The sequence below is a fragment of the Bison bison genome, unplaced genomic scaffold (assembly GCF_000754665.1).
Source record: "Bison bison bison isolate TAMUID 2011002044 unplaced genomic scaffold, Bison_UMD1.0 scf7180017864461, whole genome shotgun sequence".
In the NCBI taxonomy this organism is placed as follows: Eukaryota; Metazoa; Chordata; class Mammalia; order Artiodactyla; family Bovidae; genus Bison; species Bison bison.
Genome location: NW_011495023.1, coordinates 3937196 through 3959598, shown reverse-complemented (window position 1 = coordinate 3959598; position 22403 = coordinate 3937196). Strand labels below are relative to the sequence as shown.

The 22403-nt window shown below is 37.8% G+C and overlaps 1 protein-coding gene across 3 annotated transcripts in view; it reads right to left on the bottom strand.

Annotated features, from left to right (window-relative positions):
• Positions 1 to 22403, bottom strand: part of PLXDC2 (plexin domain containing 2) — a 425372-nt gene that overhangs the window by 200817 nt on the left and 202152 nt on the right. For all 3 annotated transcript variants that reach the window (XM_010859897.1, XM_010859896.1, XM_010859898.1), the window contains exon 3: positions 3917 to 4063. In XM_010859897.1, the coding sequence (XP_010858199.1) occupies positions 3917 to 4063 (147 nt within the window). The remainder of the gene's footprint in view (positions 1 to 3916; positions 4064 to 22403) is intronic.

Here is a 22403-nt window from a genome sequence, read left to right as displayed (position 1 = left end):
CAAAGGCTTTGGCATAGTCAATAAAGCAGAAATAGATGTTTTTCTGGAACTCTCTTGCTTTTTCCATGATCCAGTGTATGTTGGCAATTTGATCTCTGGTTCCTCTGCCTTTTCTAAAACCAGCTTGAACATCAGGAAGTTCATGGTTCACATATTGCTGAAGCCTGGCTTGGAGAATTTTGAGCATTACTTTACTAGCGTGTGAGATAGTATAAATACTAATCATTTTAGTTTACATTATTAAAGCAAAGAGAAATTAGGGTGTTTTGGCACGTGAAGAATGTGAATTAAATGGTAAGTTTTACTCTGACAGCATAATAGTATTGTGGATGGGAGAAAAGAGACAACTGTTACTCTATGTCCAATATTCCTCCTTTTCTAGAAAATTAACCCAAGATCCCAAAATACTGTTCAGACCACATTTATAGATGATAGTGGTGAAGGGGATAATATTCTTTAAAAAGTTATGTTTCCAGGTCAGACACTCCTGTGTCTTCCTGTGACCTACTGGGAGGAAGTTGGGAAGGGCAGCCATCCCAGTTTTCAGCTTTCTGACTTCCTTTCCCTTTGCCCAGGGCTGGTTAGTTAATCAGCTGCCCTTGAGTCTCCCCTAGGCTAGATCTTTCTGTTCTCTTCTTTTGTCTAACTGGCTGACAGAAAGGATGCCCTGGGTATGCAAATTTCATCATTTGGTGTTAAGACTTAAGAAACTCCCCTCTTCCCTTAGAGGTTAAACTTAAGTCCTGTTTCCAGCCAAACTACCAGAGGGGGCCTGCGTGCTGTCGCTTCAGTTGTGCCCATCTTTGTGATCCCCTGGACTGTAGCCTGCCAGGCTCTGCTGTCCATGGGATCCTCCAGGCAAGAATACAAGAGTGGGTTGCCATTCCCTTCTCCAGGGGAATCTTCCCAACCCCAGGACCGAACCTGCTTCTCTTCTCCTGCATTGGCAAGCAGGTTCTTTACCACTAGCACCACTTGGAAAGTCCACCAGAAAGCTCTGCATCAAGGATTTTGATGATTATATCAGGAACCTAATCTATGAAGTGGATCACTGTTTCCCATTTGCTGTTTTCCCTTGGGGTTAAGCCTCTCAATAATATCACAGAGGGGAGAGTAGCTGTGGCTGAGTGTCTGTGTTGTGTGTATGGAGAGGGGTGGGGGAAGAGGCTGTATGTGGGCATCGTTGAGTCCCTGGCCATAACACTACCTTAACACTGCAATTCTGTCATCACCTCTAAAACCTGGTTCTACTCCAAGGCTGGCATAATAGAGAGGGAGTGAAGAGAACAAGGCAGGATTGGAAAGATGAGCAGACCAGTGGAAGAAATAGTGAAACATGGATCACTTTCTACAATTTTTAAAACAAATATATAACATCATATTTCTGAAAGAAAGAATGTAGGAAACTTTTATAAAATATTCTAGTAAGAAAATTTGTAAGTTCCAAGATATAAAACTATTTGAATGAAAAAGTCTAAATGGCAAATTTTTCCTGAAAAAAAAGTAACTACATGATATTATCAACTTTATTGTTATAAACTGAACTTATTAATATGTACTTGGATGTGAATGCTTGTGTGTGTGTGTGTGTGTGTGTGTGTGTTCTGTTGGTGGTGATAGGGATAGTGGATTCAGGACTAATTTCTAGCCGGAAGAAATTCTTGACAATGGTTTAGATTCTCACGGAAAACCAATGGCACAGTAACTAAAATAAAGGTTTCTATCAATGATATATATTTAAAAATCAATGCATGGAGCACCAGATAAGTTTCAAGCTCAAGCTCGAGTCTTTCCATCTGTGTTTTAGCCAATCTTTGGTATTCAAACCAACAAAGTCACAATCACAGTAAGAAAAAAATAGATCTTTATATCATCATATTTTTTCTTGAAACTATCAGAAAGTTGTTACGAGGCAACAAAACTCTATTCCAAAGAGAAAAAAAAAATCTTCTTTAAGGAAAGACAGGACACACGAACTACCGCCCCTGTGGGAGAACATTTGAGAAAGTCTAAGAAGAAATCAGCTAACATTATAACTGATGAACTTTTTCCTTTGCTTACAGACAAAGACCTAGGTCATATTCTGGAATCTTCATGTGGACATGCCAATGTTCAAACTCTTATAAAGTATATATTATATTATTAGGGACTGTGATATAGTGGGAAGATTGTCAAATGCAATACATTCCTGAAAATCATGGTATTAATCCAATATTTCTCATTTTCTCTTCTTTTGAAGATCTGTTCTAAGCCAGACCATGAATCATTTCCGAATCTGTCATCTTCTCTGAGACTGCTTGAATATGCAAAGGAAAAGGAATGATGTAATTCAGCAAGGGGTGGTGGCTACTTCATCTGCTTCTGAACTTCAATGAAGCATCATGATACAATTAATTTCCATTTTCACTGTTAGAAGGTGATCTCCTGATATAGGAACATCTACATATACACAATGAAGGCTGATGGTCAACATTTTTGATATCTTATATTTACCACATCAATGCCTCTTTAAATCAGATCAGCCATTACTCTATTAGTTCTATCTTTGTGTCAATAATATCTGGCAATTGCACTTGAAAAGGTAAAGTTATTTTGTTTTCACTGCACATCTTTCTAAACTGAACAGGACATTGCTTCACGATAGTAAGATCACCACTGTAATCAGCGGCAATGAAACTAAATAACGTTTGAAATGTTAAATCAGGAATCATCTTTGACAAAATGATTATCAAAGAATATTCTGAGAACCGAGAGTGGTAACGTTTACACATACATTTTGAATGAGGGACTGACTGCCTAGGTTCGCACCTGAGTCACACCACTTACTAGCATGAGAACCTTAGAGAGGCTGGTTATTCCAAGGTTAAGTTCTCCTATCTGCAACACCTAGATGGTAAGTGATATTTAAATTATAGAACTGTTGTGACAACTGAAAAAGTTGGGCTTCCTCGGTGGTTCAGTGGTTAAGAATCTGCCTGCCAAGACAGGGACATGAGTTTGATCCCTGGTCCAGGAAGATACCCCATGCCACAAGGCATCAAAACCCGTGGGCCACAATTACTGAGCCCCCGCTCAAGAGCCTGTGCTCTGCAACAAGAGAAGCCACTGAAATGAGAAGGCTTCACACCACGTCTAGGGAGTCTCCCCAGCTCTCCACAACTAGAGAAAAGCCCTTGCACAGAAACAAAAACCCAGCAGAGCCACAAATAAATAAAACTTTAAAAAAAAGCTAATCCATGTAAGCATTCAACCTGACACGAAGAATATGGTATCAGTGACCATGTAAGCTAAGGGAGACCTGCTTCAATATCTCCTGTCCTCCCCACTGTATAGATGCAGAAACTGTGCCTCAGAAGATTTAAATTACCTTTCAAGGAACCACCACTGGAAAGTGATTTAAGCTTGGGCTTGAATTACGTTTGGAGCCTTCTGGATTTAATTAATTATTTTCTTTTATATTAAACTTCTCTGCTTACCACATGGAATTTAGTCTACATGTGTTATTTGAATTATGAATGTGTCTAGTTAAATCATCTTCAGACCAAGAGTAATAAGCTCATATAAAATGGAAGATTGTGAATTAACTGTATTAAAAATGTTGTCTAAATGCATGGATTACAAGAAAACTGAAAAGTATCAAGATAAACCTCAACTCTAAATGGAATGTGCAACTCATGCTACTTACTGGAGAAATCAGTGGACAATTAAATTAATTAACTAATGGTTAAATTAATACTGGCTTCTCAAAACAATTCTTTATCATATTCCACAACATCTTATCTGTAATCTAAACTGCAGATGCAGAACTAAATATATTTGAAAAGTGATCACAACAAACAATGTCAGTATGTCAGGTAAAGCAAAAATTTTTTCACAGCAGGAAAAAAAAAGAAATTCAAAATGTCAAAGCACTTACTGCAGCCTGGCGATGAGTATTGGACAGTATTCCATGAATCTTCACTTTGTCCTTTTCCATTTGGTCTATATTCACCCACAAATCCCGGCTGGCAGAATCAGATGGACCATATATCCGAGATATATAGTAATTATGATCTGTGTCCTCCTGTAATGACAGAAAATAAGGCACATCAAGAACACAGAAAATACAGACAGACTTTGAGGGTATTGTACCAAGTGAAATGTCAGCAAGAGAAAGATAAATACCAAAGACCTTGTGGTATCTCTTATATGTGGAATCTAAAAAAGCCAAACTCATGGAAACACATGAGAATAGTGGTGATGAGGGGCTGGAAGGGGGTAAAACGGGGAGATGTTGGTCAAAGGGTACAGACTTCCAGTAATAACATGATTTGTTCTGGGGATCTAATGCACAGCATGGGTGATTATAACTAAAAATACTGTATATAAAGTAACTATATGCAGGTCAAGAAGCAACAGTTAGAACTGGACATGGAACAACAGACTGGTTCCAAATCGGGAAAGGAGTTCGTCAAGGCTGTATATTGTCACCCTGTTTGTTCAACTTATATGCAGAGTACATCATGAGAAACCCTGGGCTGGAGGAAGCCCAAGCTGGAATCAAGATTGTCGGGAGAAATATCAATAACCTCAGATATGCACATGACACCACCCTTATGGCAGAAAAAAGAACTAAAGAGCCTCTTGATGAAAGTGAAAGAGGAGAGTGAAAAGTTGGCTTAAAGCTCAACATTCAGCAAATGAAGATTGTGGCATCCAGTCCCATCACTTCATGGCAGATAGATAGGGAAACGGTGGAAACACTGGCATAGTTTATTTTTGGGGGGCTCCAAAATCACTGCAGATGGTGACTGCAGCCATGAAATTAAAGGACGCTTACTCCTTAGAAGAAAAGCTGTGGCCAACCTGGACAGCATGTTAAAAAGCAGACACATCACGTAACCAACAAATGTCCATCTAGTCAAGGTTATGGTTTTTCCAGTAGTCAGGTATGGATGTGAGAGTTGGACTATAAAGAAAGCTGAGCACAAAAGAATTGATGCTTTTGAACTGTGGTGTTGGAGAAGACTCTAGAGTCCCTCGGACTGCAAGGAGATCCAACTAGTCCATCCTAAAGGAAATCAGTCCTGAATATTCATTGGAAGGACTGAGACTGAAGTGGAAACTCCAATACTTTGGCCACCTTATGTGAATAATTGACTCACTCGAAAAGACCCTGATGCTGAGAAAGATTGAAGGCGGGAGGAGAAGGGGACAACAGATGACGAGATGGTTGGATGGCATCACTGATTCAATGGACATAAGTTTGAGTAAACTCCGGGAATTGGTGATGGACAGGGAGGCCTGGCGTCCTGCAGTCCATGGGGTCGCAAGGAGTCAGACACAACTGAGTGACTGAACTGAACTGAACTGAGAGTAACTATATAGTAACTTTTCCAGTAGTCATGTATGGATGTTAGAGTTGGACCATACAGAAGTCTGAACACCTAAGGATTGATGCTTTTGAACTGTAGTGTTGGAGAAGACTCTAGAGAGTCCCATGAACTGCAAGGAGATCAAACCAGTCAATCCTAAAGGAAATCAATCCTGAATATTTATTTGAAGGACTGATGCTGAAGCTCCAATACTTTGGCCACTTGATGTGAAAAGCTGGCTCATCAGAAAAGACCCTGACACTGGGAAAGATTGAAGTCAGGAGGAGAAGAAGACGACAGAGGATGAGAAGGTGGGATGGCAACACTGATTCAATGGACATAAGATTAAGCAAGCTCCAGGAGATGGTGAAGGACAGGGAATCCTGGCGTGCTGCAGTCCATGTGGTTGCAAAGAGTTCGACATAGCTAACTGACTGAATAACAATATAGTAACTTGAAAGTTGCTAAGACTGTATATCTTAGAAGTTATCACCACTAAAAAAGTAATGGTAATAGTATGACATGTTGGAGATGTTAGCTAATGCTCTATGTAAGTGTATCAAATCAGCATGTTATGCTCCTTAAACTTACACCATGTTACATGTCAATTACATCTCAATAAAGGTAGGAAAAAAAGAGAAACATTTATTTTCTTTTCAGAACCTACTCAGTACTAGCTAAATTTGCCTAAACCATTTTACTTTCTAATTTAGAATATAAAAAAAGTATAGTTTACTTATGACCTTGGCAGCTTGAAATTTCTCCATTTCATCAGTTTATTTTGCTCTTTCCCTAGAGTTGTTTAAACATCATTTTACCCTAAAATTGAGAGTATGTCAGAATTGTGGCAAGCAAAGATAGAGGTAATCATATTTGGTTCTTGTTATAAGCTTTGTGTTGATTCTGACTGCTATTTTAAATAATACTTCTAAGATGAATCCACTTGTAACAATTTTTTTCTTTTTCAGGTGAATTTAGTGCTACATTCAATGTTTTTTTTTTTTTTCACATCAGTTAAATTTTTAATACTTTTATTGTCCTAGGATCAAAAAATAATTTTCTTTCTTCCGATTCCCTTTTAAAAAGAGAAATATTAAAAAAAAATAAAAAGAGAAACATTTAAATCATTATACATCAAAATTACATAATTTAAAGAGTTATATATAGAGTTTTGGGCTTCCCGGGTGGGGGTAGGGGTAAAAAACCTGCCTGCTAATGCAGGAGACTCAAGTGACATGGGCTCAACCCATGGGTCGGGGAGATTGCCCTGGAGGAGAAAATAGCAACCCACTCTAGTATTCTTGCCTGAGAAATCCCATGGACAAAGGAGCCTGGCGGGCTACAGTTCATGGGGTTGCAAAGAGTGGGACACAACTGAGCACACACACTCCGCCTGGAATACTTCATATACAGTTCATTATAAAGAAGAAAAAAGTCAGCCCCCAAAAGAAAAAAAAAAAGAAGAAGAACAGAGGTGTTCCTAAAATTCATAAAAAAACAAACAAAAATGATTCTATTGGAATTAGAAGTGTTAGTATTCTTCAAAATAGCCAAATGAATTAAATAATCTCTAAGGAAAGTGGGGCTTCCCTGTTGGATCAAAGGGTAAAGCATTTGCCTGCAATGCAAGAGACCCGGGTTTGATCCCTGGGTCGGGAAGATACCCTGGAGAAGGCGATGTCAACCCACTCCAGCACTCTTGCCTGGAGGATCCCATGGATGGAGAAGCCTGGTAGGCTACAGTCCATGGGGTCGCAAAGAGTCAGACATGACTGAGTGACTTCACTTTCACTTTCAATGAAAGTGAATTAGATTTTTAAAATATAAAAGTAATAAGCCTCTTTAGAATAAACTGTTACATAAAACCAAAACATAAAGGCTAGTGAGCAATCTGTGTACAAGGGTCTTTCCTAAACCAGTATGTTAGGTTTCTATTTGCTGCTGCCTAAACAAAAAATGTCACTTTTGGAATTCAGTACAGTCTAGTCACACACACACACATTCTTTGCGACCCCATGGACTGCAGCACCCCAGGCTTCCCTGTCCATCACCAACTCCAGGAGCCTCAAATTCATGTCCATCATGTCGCTGATGCCATCCAATCATTTCACCCTCCATTGTCTCCTTCTCCTCCCACTTTCAATTTTTCCCAGCATCATGGTCTTTTTCCAGTGAGTCAGTTCTTCGCATCGGGTGGCCATAGTATTGGAGTTTCAGCTTCAGTCTCAGTCCTTCCAAAGAATATTCAGGACTGATTTCCTTTAGGATGAACTGGTTGGATCTCCTTGCAGTCCAAGGGACTCTCAAGAGTCTTCTCCAGCACCAGAGTTCAAAAGCATCAAATCTTCTGCGCTCAGCTTTCTTTATACTCCCAAGTCTCACATCCATACATGACTACTGGAAAAGCCATAGCTTTGACTTGACAGACCTTTGTTCATCCATACATGACTACTGGAAAAGCCATAGCTTTGACTAGACAGACCTTTGTTGGTAAAATAATGTCTCTGCTTTTTAATATGCTGTCTACGTTGATCACAGCTTTTCTTCCAAGGAGAAGCATCTTTTAATTTCATGGCTGCAGCCACCATCTGCAGTGATTTTGGAGTCCAAAAAAATAAAGTCTGTCACTGTTTCCATTATTTCCCCATCTATTTGCCATGAAGTGATGGGACTAGATGCCATGATCTTAGTTTTCTTAATGTTGAGCTTTATGCCAACTTTTTTGCTCTCCTCTTTCACTTAAATCAAGAGGCTCTTTAGTTCTTTGCTTTCTATCATAAGAGTGGTGTCATTTGCATATCTGAGGTTATTGATATTTCTCCTATCAATCTTGATTCCAGCTTGGGCTTCACTTGGCCCGGCATTTTGCTTGATGTTCTCTGCATATAAGCAGAGTGACAATATACAGCCTTGATGTACTCCTCTCCTGATTTGGAACCAGTCTGTTGTTCCACATCCAGTTTTAACTGTTGCTTCCTGACTTGCATACAGATTTCTCAGGAGGCAGGTCAGGTGGTCTGGTATTCCCATCTCTTTAAGAATTTTCCACAGTTTGTGGTGATCCACACAGTCAAAGGCTTTGGCATAGTCAATAAAGCAAAATAGATGTTTTTCTGGAACTAGTCTTTTCTAATAATGTGAACTATAATTACTATTGAGTGACAACAAATTCAAACTTCTCCTTTTAAACTAGGATTTGCCCCTGCTTTCATTGAATGGTCATAGAAATTGAGTTTTCTAGACAGCATATTAAAAAGTCTAGATAAGCTTATTAAAAAGCAGAGATATTACTTTGCCAACAAAGGTCTGTCTAGTCAAAGCTATGGTTTTTCCAGTAGTCATGTATGGATGTGAGAGTTGGACCATAAAGAAACCTGAGCAATGAAGAATTGATGCTTTTGAACTGTGGTGTTGGAGAAGACTCTTGAGAGTGCCTTGGACTGTAAGGAGAGTCAACCAGTCCATCCTAAAGGAGATCAGTCCTAGATATTCATTGGAAGGACTGATGCTAAAACTGAAACTCCAATACTTTGGCCACCTGATGTGAAGAACTGACACATTTGAAAAGACCCTGATGCTGAGAAAGACTGAAGGCAGGAGGAGAAGGGGAAGACAGAGGATAAGATGGTTGGATGGCATCACCAACTTGATGGACATGAGTTTGAGCAAGCTTTGGGAGTTGGTGATGGACAGTGAGGCCTGGAGTTCTATAGTTCATAGTCACAAAGAGTTGGACAGCACTGTGCAACTGAACGGAACTGAACTGACTGAGAAATTGAGATAATACGTCTCTTCCCTATAATGCGGGTTGCTGAATGCCATTTGTACTTGAGTTATCACTATTGATATCAGCATGGTACCTGTCACAAAACCTTTATTTTTCTTGTTTCTCACTCACTGAATATTTACATGTTTTAAAAAGCATTTTTGCTGAGGAACATTCAGTAAAATCATATTATTCTTGACTAATTTGAAACACAATTAGGTTTTCTGTGGTTTATTTTCTCATGAAATGTAATTTGGCTTATCTATTTGAGGAGTCTCTAAACAGAACCCACTCCAGTGTTCTTGCCTGGAGAATCCCAGGGACAGGGGAGCCTGGTGGGCTGCCATCTATGGGGTCGCACAGAGTTGGACACGACTGAAGTGACTTAGCATTAGCAAACAGAACATATTTGAAAACACTCAGGTATATGTAAGATTTATGGTTAGTGAACAGAGGGTCTATGATTAGAATAATAAAATTTGGGATAAATTTTATCTAATGCATTTATTATTTAAGTGCTAATTATATAAAATATAATTATCCTTGAGATCCAGTCTAAATAAGAATCCCATGTACCTTTTCTTAAGTACCATATATGGTACTTACCCTAACCTTAACCCCTACATAAAGGAAAGGAATATGGTAAGCAAAATCCTAAATAGATCCTTAATTAATCCTAAATAGATTTTGCTTCATGACTAAAAGAAAAAATATGACCCCAAGTGTAAATCTTGAGAAATGTGATTAAATGTTAACAGTAAATTAAAAAAATAAATCCTAGGAAAATCTCCAATTAAACTCTATCATATACCAATTACATGTATACCCATGATTAAAGATAAAGTGCAGTGGAGAAGAAGAAAAAAGGAAATACAAAGAAAGAAGTAGGAATAAGAGTCTGCAACTCAAAGGAGCTTCCATCTCAATGATTTTCTGGCCCTCCCTTCCAGAAGGTGATGACACGGACGGCCCGGGTTCTAGGAGAGTAACAAGCTTTGTGGTTGTGCTTCAACTCCTTCCATTGTCTGGGGAAGCTTTCAGTGGTGAGTACCTTTCTTGACTTTGGGCACAAGTCCTTCTACAAGTGTCATACTTCTGGCAACAATGGCTGATTGTTAGGATGAGCGTATAACCTAAGGAGGACCAATTAGTGAGACATCCAGGGACCTATGTAGAGAGGAGATAATTTCCCTGATTCTGATTGTTGAAATGTGTACCTGTGAGACTTGGAACCACTGCCACCATTTTGCTACCAAGGGGGAACCTTGCCTGAAGACAAAGCAAACAGATAAAGACAGAACCATAGCCCATATATAATGCAAAGAAAGAGCCAGATCCCCAACCAGTAAAGTGTGCCAGCTCCTAGACTTGTTCAACCACTTAGATGAATCATTAAATCTCTTGTATTGTTAAAACACCTTGAGTTGAGTTATTATGAACCAAAAGAATCCTGACAAACAAGTTTTCTTAACTTGCATGAAAAGAGACTTAAGCAGTGTTGAATAAGACAACCTTATCTACACATTTATAGATCTGGATAACAAACATCTCCCACTCGTATCTAGTATTGCATCAAATCACATAGCAGGAATGAAAACTTTTATCTAACCTGCCAGAAATCATCAAGTCTGAATAACAAATGATAATGACTCATTTAATTTTTCAATGAATGGTATAATAGAGTGGTTTTGAAGAAAATATTCAATGAGTTTAAATTAAAAAATTAATTTTTCTTCCTATTCCTAGTATTTTTACAGAGTTCAGCATCATTGAGGTAAGAGATATAATCTTTATATGAGTTATGTAACAGATTTTATGATAGTGCCAAATTCTTATATAATTGCCAAATAGATATTTTCTTTAATATTACAAATTTTCAGTATAGAGTTCAGTATAATTGTTGCAATCAACATATCTAAAATGACTTCTGTATTTCCTTTAACCTCTAAGTCTTTGTAACGAATCAAGACATAGTCTTGAAGTTAACATAAAGAATAAGAGTATCGTTATGCTAAACAATGGACTCGCTGCAAAAATATACATTTTTGGGTCTGTAATAAGTAATTATAATTACTGATATGGCTATGTGAACAGACATTTACATTTTCACTTAAATCGGAGCTTCTCAAAACAATATTACATCTTTGAAAATACTGAAAGCTAAAGCCTTTTGACTTCTTGGTGTTTGCCTTCTATAGCCCAAGCTTGCCAGGTTGTCATGGAAACTTCTATTCAAAGAGGAAGACAATTTATTGTTTACCTAGGAATTCAGAGACAGAAGTTGTTAAATTCCTGGGAGAGGTGTTTGGCTCAGCTATTCAGGAACACCATAAACTAGATGTCTCAAAAATATGACATCTTAGCACTACTAAATTATTCAAACGACATCTTGTCCTTTATAGGAGTAACGGTACTTAAAGCTTTGCCAAAAGCCACTTCAGGCGTAAAGATTTTCCTATTCTGCTCAAAAGTAAACTATTTCTAACATCATAGAAAATAAAACAAAACACCACTGTGATATGACTACTTGCCAATTCATTTAGGAAACCAACTGTTACTGAAAGTGGATGGCACAGTAGGTAGCTATAAATCCTATAAGTCCATGCTTTTCAGACACGTCTGGAAATGTGCAGCTGTAAACAGAGGACATACACCAAAAATACAGAGAAAATGTCTTTGCGACTATAGCCTAACCATTCAGCAACAATCAGTTCACTCAATTCCTAACCCATGTGTGGTCTTCTCTTGTTTTCATAGGTATTAAGTTGATTTTATGTTAAATAATTTTTATGGATGCCTCATATTGCCTTTTGTGGTAATAGCATTTGAATTCTAAATTCATTTCATTGAGAATTATTTTTAAAAATCATGAGTATATTGTACGAACATCACTGTGCTAGTCATCTGAAATATACAGATACATAAAACATAGCCAAAGATCTTAGGTAAAGTTATTTAGCATTTAATGGATTGATCACCTTTCAAAGATAGTTTCATAATAAATAAAGAAATATTATAATTTGAATGGTTCTTGCCAGGTGTTAATATACACCAAATATGTTATATTCTTATGTTAATGATTTCACAAGGGTCATATAGTATATTTAAAGGTAAAGCCATTTTAAAATATTACTTGTGTATATAAACCTCCTTAAAAACAATAAGTAACAAATAGTGAAATGAATAATCAATTTAAAAAATCATGTTGATATAAGAAACCAAAAGGATATGAGCAAATTACAAAAAGAAGAGAGTGAGCTGACAATTACAAAGGAAAAAGTTACGAGATTAAATCATTAGTAGAAACAAGAGCAGAATATGTGTGTGTGTGTGTGTGTGTGCACGCCATCCCTTAGTTGTATCCAACTCTTTGCAAACTCCATGGACTGTAACCCACCAGGGTCCTCTGTCCATGGGATTTTCCCAGGCAAGAATATTGGAGTGGGTTTCTATTTCCTGCTCCAGGAGATCTTCCTAACTCAGGGATCAAACCCACTTTTCCAGCATCTTCTGCATTGGCAGGCAGATTCTTTACCACTGAGCCATCTGAAAAGCCCAACAACAGCAGAATAAATGTAATTAATTACTAGTCAGGACATAGGGAAAAGTCTTGAGAAAGACACAAAATGAAATGGAAAAGAAGAATGAAGTATATATATATAAGAATGATAAATTATTTTAAAATGACATACATTTTAAAAACTTTATATATTTTAAAATAACTTGATATACATACACACACGTATATATCCACACACTTAGTTGACTTAGATAAGTCTCTTTAATTATGTTAGAATAATTTTTTTCTGAGATAAAGACCTGAATCATACACTATGTCCCAAGTAAATTTGCAATAGAATTTTGAATATTAAGAAATCCTCTGGTGAAATTTCTCGAAGGTTAAAAAAAAAAAAAGAATAAGAAATCTTGTACATATCTAGCAAGACAAATAGAGTCATGTATAAAGAGTAAAAAACCTTGGTTAGGCTGATACTTCTCCATAATTTTCAGTGGAAACAATGGCTGTACCATGTGAGAGAAGGAAGTTGGGATTCAAGGAATTTTTGCCCGAGTTGTAATGTAATTATAAAGGCAACACACATATTTGTAATACCCACAAATACAGAGGGATATTAACCAAGATTTTCACATCTGGGCTCCTGAGTCCATGGGATTCTCTAGGCAAGCATACTGGAGTGGGTGGTCATGCCTTTCTCCAGGGGATCTTCCTGATCCAGGAATCGAACCCTCATCTCTTATGTCTCCTGAACTGGCAGGTGAGTTCTTTACCACTAGTACCACCTGGGCAGCCCTTTCTTAAAAATGGAACACCTAATTACACAACCATTTCAACTGAGGAGTGCATCAAACATGGTCACAAGAATAGAGAAGCTGTTATATTGTTTTTTTCTAGATGATGGGATTTGGAGAGTGTTTTGTCCCCTTAATCTGTGTTACTGAATTACTGAATTTTGAAAATAAACATTACATGTAACCACTTTCTTTTTTTACATAAAATAATAACAAATCCTTGAAGATGCTTCAAAGTATTAATTGTTGATTATTTGGAATCAAATTACCACAATATATCAAGAGACACAAGACTACAATGTTATACACTGATCATGTAGAATATCTATAATAAGTACCCTGAAATAAGTACCCTGCTTAAAGAAGACTATAAAGTAGATAGTCATACTCAGTGAAGAGCTTCAAGGTCAATAAATTTAAACTGCCCTGTGAAAAAGCCAATATATAGATTTTCATTAAACCTTTTCTTTAAAATACTGGTTTTAACAACCTAATTGATATAGAGTGAAATTTTTTTCACTACTTAAGGAGAATGAAATCAGTGTTAATAGAAACATGAAAATAGTCATTTCTACTAAATTTTGAAGGAGAGGTTGCTTAGAGTTTGAATCTGTATAAAATGAATTTATGTTTAAGCATTTTATACAAGTATTACTAAATTTTCTCTCTTCATTCATTATGCAGAAATCATTTGTTTCGTGTGTAGAAGACACAATATATTTTAGCGAGATACATTTTGACAGAAAATACAGGAGGTAGTGCTGAAGAATTCTTCAATGGTACAGCTTCATCTTGGCAATGGCTATAATTCTACCCAGAGACTTTTCTTTTTTAAAAATTGGAATACAATTGCCTTACAATGTTGTGTTAGTCTCTGCTGTATGAAGTGACTCAGCCACATGCATACATATATCCCCTCCCTCTTGGACCTCTCTCCTCCGTCTCCCCAGCCCACCCATCTGGGTCATCACAGGGGACAGAGCTGAGCTCCCTGTGCTAGTATACAACAGCTTCCCACTAGCTATGCATTTGACACATAGCAGTGGTGGGCTGCCATCTACGGGGTCGCACAGAGTCGGACACGACTGAAGCGACTCAGCAGCAGCAGCAGTGTATATATGCCAACCCCAATCTCCCAATTCGTTCCACCCTTTCCTTTCCCTGTTCTGTCCACACGTGCATTCTCTAGGTCTGTGTTTCTATTCATGCCTTGGAAACAGGTTCATCTGTATCATTTTTCTAGATTCTGCATATATGTGTTAATATACGATATTTGTTTTTCTGTTTCTGATACTCCCAAATTCCTTATGAGAGACTTTTAATGAGTTGCTTGTGCTTTGCTTTTAGTTATTATCCTAGTATAATCTCCTGGCTTATTTCCAGGAATGTTACGAAGGATCTCAAAAAGAGGGAATATGCTGAGGCGCGGCTACATTCTGACAAAGTCGCGGGCAGAGGATGGAAGGCAGGGAAAGCTGCGGGGAGGGGAACATGATGTGGACTACAGCATTGAACGTGAAGGCAGGTGATCTGCTCCGTGGTTCTCACACGCTCGGTCACTAATAGATTCTGTCAGTTCAGTGAAGTCAATTACGCCTTCAGTTCATTTCAGTGGACTCAAAGTGTGAACTTCCCTGGGCTCATAATCCTTCTTTGGCCAGAAGTAAAATCACACAGGGGATGGCAGGGGTCCTGGACCTACAGGTACTGCCCAGTTGATCTTCTGGGAGAATTGAAGACACCATTAGACAGCAGTAGATACACGGAAAGAGAGGTGGATGAAAAATCCACGGTAACCTCCACTTTTCCCAGCTACATTACAAGAAGGTGACCTACAGGGAAGGTAGTATTCCAGGAAGATAGTTAGGTCACATGAGCGTCTCTATTAATAAAAAGCCAGTGAGAGGATTTAGCTTTCTGTCACTGCGTGGCCAAAGAATGAAATTAGACCAACATATTTAAGCACATTTGAAAAGCATATGGACAGAATACAAAGAATTATTAAATTAGCCCCATACAATTTTACCACGATAGGGACAATTCCATATTAGCTTCAAATAGCCTTCGATATACATCAGCAAGTACTATAGCAATACCCTTTTTCAGACACTCTGAACAATTATGCAGGAAAAAATTCAACTTAATGTTATGGTGTCAGAAGAATTAAAATCAATTCTGTCTCCTGTTGATTATATCAGATCATTGCGCCAGTTCTCATTATGCATATCTTTTATGCATTTTCAGTTTCTCACGGATTCCTCTACCATTTCTCTAAGGGTTTTTACCTACTTGATCTATTTGCAGTGTGGTCTATCTCCCTAGAAATCTTGTCTAGACTCTTTAATTTATCAGTTCTTCATAAGAGTTTAGTTAAATGACGATCCAAGAATGTAAGATTAGTTGGTGTGTGTGTGTGTGTGTGTATGCTGTGTATGTGAATTTATTGTGAGGTCAGCTTACTATGTGACAGAATAAAATGGGATCCCAGCAATATTTCCATTATAAAATAATTTTCATTTTCCCAGTAACAGTTTCTCTTAGATGAGATCATGTCTCATGCTATGTAGAGAGAGGTAAAGTATATGGACAAGCAAGCATAATATATTCATTTATGATCTTTCAAGATAATAACAAAACCAAAGCTCCATAATTCAGTTAAGTGGCTGCTTAGCTCTCCAGGCATTTTGGAATGTGTTGGTATGTGTTTGTGTTGACTCATTTATTAAATGAAACAAATAGCAATTTCTATCTGGATATATTAATAGTATACATTTATCTCTTCCTGGTAGAAACCTTTAACCTTTGGAAGAATAAACTTGGGAGAGCACTCCCAGTCTTAGAAGGGTGAGAAAGAATCCACCAGAGAGAGAATCTGGGGTAGTTTTGAGTGAATTAACATCTCAATTTACCTTTTATAAATACAAGCAAGTGAAACCAAATCAGACAGTGGCCACTTAAGAGATGCATTGACAATTTACAAAGAACCTCTGAAGGCTCAAAAAAAAAAAAGAAAGAAAAACTACAGAAAAAACATACGCATGAAAAAAATTTTAAAATATGTAGGAGATTTCTATTTAAAAAACGCAAAATTAGCATCACAATAACATTGCTCAATGGAGATTTGGGTTGAAGTACAGTTTTTGTCTCTTAAATAGCCACTGTAAGTTCTGGACTTCATTCTATGTAAGAAATTGAACTAGATGTCTCTTAAAATGCCTTTTAGGTCCCAAGATCCTAAAGCCACAAGAAAAATGGGAAGACACTGCTAGGGATGAATCAGAAGACTTTGGTGATACCCACCAAAAGAAATACAAGTGTGCAGTTTGAAGAGAAGGCACGGGTCTCTAGTTATAGTAACTGGATAGTATAGTACAATTTCAATAGGTCCCTAACCGTTTTTGTTGGTAAGTTATAGACTGGCCCCAAGATTGGAGGCAACTTAACAGACTTGTTGCAAGGAGTGTATGAATCCCTGGGGACACTACATTATCTGTGCAAACTGAAAAAAAATCACAGGTCTTGTATTTGTATGCATTATTTTTTAATTTGTATTTGAATGCCTTTTTAAAATGCACAATATATCATGATGCATAAAATTTGTGATCATTTGATAGTATCACTGAATTTCTCTATAATTCTTGGTATATTTTTCTCATCAATTGCAAAAGACAATGGTGTAAGGGACCTCAGAATGTTCTGGTAATCAGAAAAAACCATCATAATTTAAAATTATGAACACTTCTATTCTAGATGTAGCATTCATGCTAGGGCAGGAACCAGGGCACCATAAACATACTGTCTTAGTCTGCTCAAGCTGCTGTAACAAAAGACCATAGACTGGCTTAAACAACAAAAATTTATTTTTCACAGTTTTGGGTTCTGGGAAGCCTAAGATCAAAGTTCTGGCTGATGTGGTTTTTGTGAATGCTGTCTTCCTGGCTTGTAGATGACGGCCTTCTGGCTATGTCGTCAAACGGCTGAGAAAAAGTTCTTTAGTGTCTTCCTCTCCTCATCAGGGCTTCCCTGGTGGCTCAGATGGTAAAGAATCTGTCTGCAATGTGGGAGACCCAGGTTCAATCCCCAGGTCGGGAAGATCCCCTGGAGAAGGGAATGGCAACCTACTTCAGTATTCTTGCCTGGAGAATGCCATGGACAGAGGAGCCTGGTGGGCTATAGTCCATGGGGTCCTAGAGAGTCGGACATGACCGACGGACTATCACTTCACTTCACTTCACTTCACTTCTCCTCTTATAAGTACATCAATCCCATTGGATTCAGGCTGCACCCTTAATGACCTCATTTAATCTTTACCTTGTAATGGCCCTATCGCTAAACACTAGGTTGGCCGTAAAGTTGACTCAGGTTTGCCCATATGATGTGACAGGATAACCTGAATGAACTTTTTGGCCAACCCAATATAACCATGTGGGGATGAGGGCTTCAACCTACGAATTTAGGGAAGACAAAATCCAGTTGATAGCACATACAGATAGTTCGTTTATTAACTTTGGATTTGTAAAAACAAACAAAAAAAACCCCTAAATTTAATACCTTTGAAAATTCGTGTCATTCTCTAGTATTAATCAAAATTGCCACCCAAGCTTTCTAAAATAAGAGGGCTTTTTGAAAATCCATACAGTTCCCTGTCTTGGCCTATTTCTTAGGAAAAAAACTGAGAAATAACTACTATTTATATTTTTACAAGAATTATGGAAAAATTTACTCTAGAGCAATTTCTAAAAATTATAACTCAGTTGACAGTTTTCACATAACCATTTGTGGAAAGGCTGGGTAATTTCCTCCTATGAACTGACCAATCTTTTCATTTCTAAGGTGACTGTTACAGTCTCCAAACTATCCAGTCTTGTATTTCAAGTGACAGGTATTAATATAATTATCCAGCTTTTTTTCATATTATTACATCTTTAATGTCAAAGAATAAAATTTTCCCTGTCTTCTTTGCAACCTCTCATATCTTTAAAAACAAAACTTGAGACATTTTATATTTTATGCTACTAACCCTTACTGAAGCATGAATTCTCCTCAAACATAATAGTTTCCACCCCTGAACAAAATCCACCTTTTCACCAAATTTCATGTAATTGCCTTGCCATTTTTATTATCAAAATATTTCTCTAAAAGCATAGAAAGTATAGCAAACAAAGAAAGTAATTTCATCATTAATAGTATATGTCACATTATGCTAGTAAAGAGAAGCACCAGGATATTTAACCTAACTATGTTTGTGAGAATATTGCTGGCTATTACAGAAAATTTGGTATACAGTTCTATCAGTTATATAGCTACTGCTGCTAAGTCACTTCAGTCATGTCCGACTCTGTGCGACCCCATAGACGGCAGCCCACCAGGCTCCCCTGTCCCTGGGATTCTCCAGGCAAGAACACTAGAGTGCGTTGCCATTTCCTTCTCCAATGCATGAAAGTGAAAAGTGAAGGTGAAGTCGCTCAGTCATGTCCGACTCTTAGCGACCCCATGACCTGCAGCCTACCAGGTTCCTCCGTCCATGGGATTTTCCAGGCAAGAGTACTGGAGTGGGGTGCCATTGCCTTCTCCATATCTAGCTACAGGGACTGACAATTACCTCTAAATAAAATTATATTAATGTCATTGGAATTTTGGAATTATATTTGAAAACCTAACATTACGACAGATAAAGAGGATATGTTACTTGGGTAATTATTTCAAATTTCTAAATTTGGTGAAATAACAGATAATTCTTCACACTGTCTCCATTTATTTAAATATATTTTTAAGCCCTCTCCATCACAATTTTCACATCTTTCACATTAAATTTTTTAAAAAATTAATTGATAATATATCTCATATTATTTTAGTTTTTCTCATTTGCAAATTTTATAGTACTGGTTTTGAGGCAAAATTAATATGTGGAAAATAGAACAAGAATTAGGAGAAAATACAGCTTGGAAGCAAATTGTATATGTATATTTGATCTGTGATAAACATACTTTACAAAACTGTTAAACCCAATAAAACATGAAAAGAGCTATGTTGCTTGGTAAACTAGAAGTAGATAAATATACTCTCATACTTGGAATGACAAAATGATGGGAAAATAGTCACTTACTTTCTGTGTTTCAGCAGCCCCTTATTAACTGGCCTGACCAAGCATCTATATCTAATATTGAATTAGAGTTCTATAGTCTCTACATATTGAAGTCATTTGTTCTGTCTTTGCCATCTATTATTGGACTTTAGCTAGTAGGTCTTTGTTTTAGATCTTTTACTTTAAAACTAAGAAAATGTTAATCACATATTTATGAGAGCTGGTTAATAAGTGTAGCTAACTCTCATAAGTGCAAATTCTCAGCCTGGCACATAATATGCATTATGCATATAATCTTTACAAGTCAATAAATTGTATGGATACTAAAGTTCAGAAATACCAACTAAGTTGCTTGGCATCACATAAAACCCAGGGATATACAAAAAAAAGTCCTATATCTCTCCAATGTCTATGTTCTTTCCACTTCTAAAATGCCTGATAGGTATTAAATTCTCTTGGGACCTCAACAAATATTACCTTTGGTCACATTGCTTTCATGAGGCTAGTGCTCAGGCCTTCTGTAATAGCTGTCTCACAGGTCTCCCTGCTTCTCATCTCGGTTCCCTTTAGTTTATTCTCTACAAAGTAGAGTAATCCTTTTAAAAGAAATCCTTTTAAAGCAGAAACCTGATCATATCCCTCTCCTGCTCTAACGAGATTTCCCTTCACACTTTAGAATAAAACCCAAAGTCCTTACAAACACTGGAGCCATCCCCTCCCCTTCATCTTCCTCATGACATTCCTCACCAACTCTGCTGGCTCTCCTGCTGCCCCATGAGCACGCAGTGCACCCCAACACCATACTGTGCACCTGGTCTTTTATGCACTTCTCCTAGTCTGCCATGCTTTATTTCTGAGTCTGCTTTAATTTCCTTTGTAATTTTTATCTTTGGACTTAAAAATTTTTTACTGTCCCCCTGTTTAAAATCTCTCTCTCTCTTTTATTGGGTTCACAGCTGTATTCTAAATAGTAAACATTGGTACATCATACTCAGCATATGCAGGTTATAGACCTTCTTTATATTTTTCAAACCTAGTTACTTGGGCCTTATTACCTCCTAAGAAAAGATGTTACCATGGTTAATTCTTCTTAATAGCAAAGTACAAGTAAAAAATCATATACAAACCAATCTAATTTACTTATATATTTTATTCACTATTCAGTTTATTATTCTTGAAATTTCCATGATCTATGACAACCCCACTGCCCTCCCACCACAAGCTACTTCTGTCAGGAGTTATTGCTGGATAACCAACGACCCCCAAACTCAGTGGCTTGAAACAACCATTCTTTTGTGCAGGATTCAGCTGAGGTGAGACTGGGGGCAGCTGGGCATTGCTTCTGTCCTACATGGTGCCAGCTGGGTTCACTGCTGGTCTGTGGCCAGTTCTCATGTCAGTTGGTTCCACATGGACTTGGTCACCCATTTAGGGTCTCTATCTCATTGTGCCGTCTCAAGCCCAAGGAAGGCAGACTGGGCTTATTCCTAAACTGAGAGAATCCAAGCAAGTAAGGGTGGAGGCTGCAAGCATCAGGAGGCATTGCTCAGAAGGAGTTCAACGTCACTTCCGCCTCGTCATTTGATCAGAACAAGATACAAAGCTTGTCCGGGGTACCTCTTCACGGGATAAACTGCAGGAATTTTCAGTCCCATGGACGGAGGAGCCTGGTGGGCTATAGTTCATGGTGTCGCCAAGAGTTGGACACGACTGAGCGACTAAGCAACTTTATTTTTCACTTTCATGCATTGGAGAAGGAAATGGCAACCCACTCCAGTGTTCTTGCCTGGAGAATCCCAGGGATAGGGGAGCCTGGTGGGCTGCCATCTATGGGGTCGCACAGAGTCAGACATGACCGAAGCAACTTGGCAGCAGCAGCAGCAGCCATGCAAATGTTCTGTGCTTGAATGGTTGAGCTGTTCTGCTAAGTATACATAAAGTTATTTTGACTATACTATTTCCACTTCGCTGAGAAACCATTTTGACAATACTTGTGGGCAGCTTCAATTAAAAAAATCTGTAGTTGCTTTTCATTTAGCATAGAGGGACTTTCAAGACTGTAAATCTTCCTACTGCTTTCAAAATACGAATTTTAAAAGCCCATTTGAAATTATAAATTCTTCCAGGATTCCATTTTAGAAGATGGAAAATCTTGGTGCAAACTCACTGAACTCAAGGTAGCTGAGGCACAGGTCAGAGAAGGGCAGATCCAAGGCAGAGAGGCTGCAGTCGTTTCATGAGCCATTAAAAATAAAGAAGCAAGAGGAAAAACACAATCTGTTGAGGTTTTGTTTTAAAATTACCAATTCTAGATTCGGAAAAATATTTTCACAATATGGTTTTTGCTGACTTTGCAGAGAGATTCCCTCTCAGATCTATAAAGCTGGTATTTATCTCTTGCAATCAAATTTTAAGATAGAGAGGAGAGATTTTATTCCTGTACAGTCTGAGGAGCAGGCTTTCTTTTTTTGCTTCTGTCTTACAAAATCACACAGGGGAAAATCGGTGTTATGAGCTTCTCACTTTCCTAAGAACTAGCTGGAAAGGCTGCCAGAAAAATGCACGGAGGTAAAATATTCAAGAGAACATAGTCTAATGTAGAAGGTGCTATAAAACGGCCTATTTATTTACAACCATTTCTTTTAGTTGTCACTCATACAAGCTAACAAGTATTTATGTTTATGTATGTGGGAGACCTTGAGCTGGCTGCTGGGAAGGGCGAAAGATGCTCAGGACACGGTTTTTGCTCTCCAGAAACCTGCAACAGAGTGACATAATGCAGGTACTCAGATCTCCCTACTCCAGACCAGCAGAAGATAAGGGCTGTACTAATGGCAGAGTCATTTCCATAAGCCTTCTCAGAAGGAGAAAATCTCAGTCGGCTTTA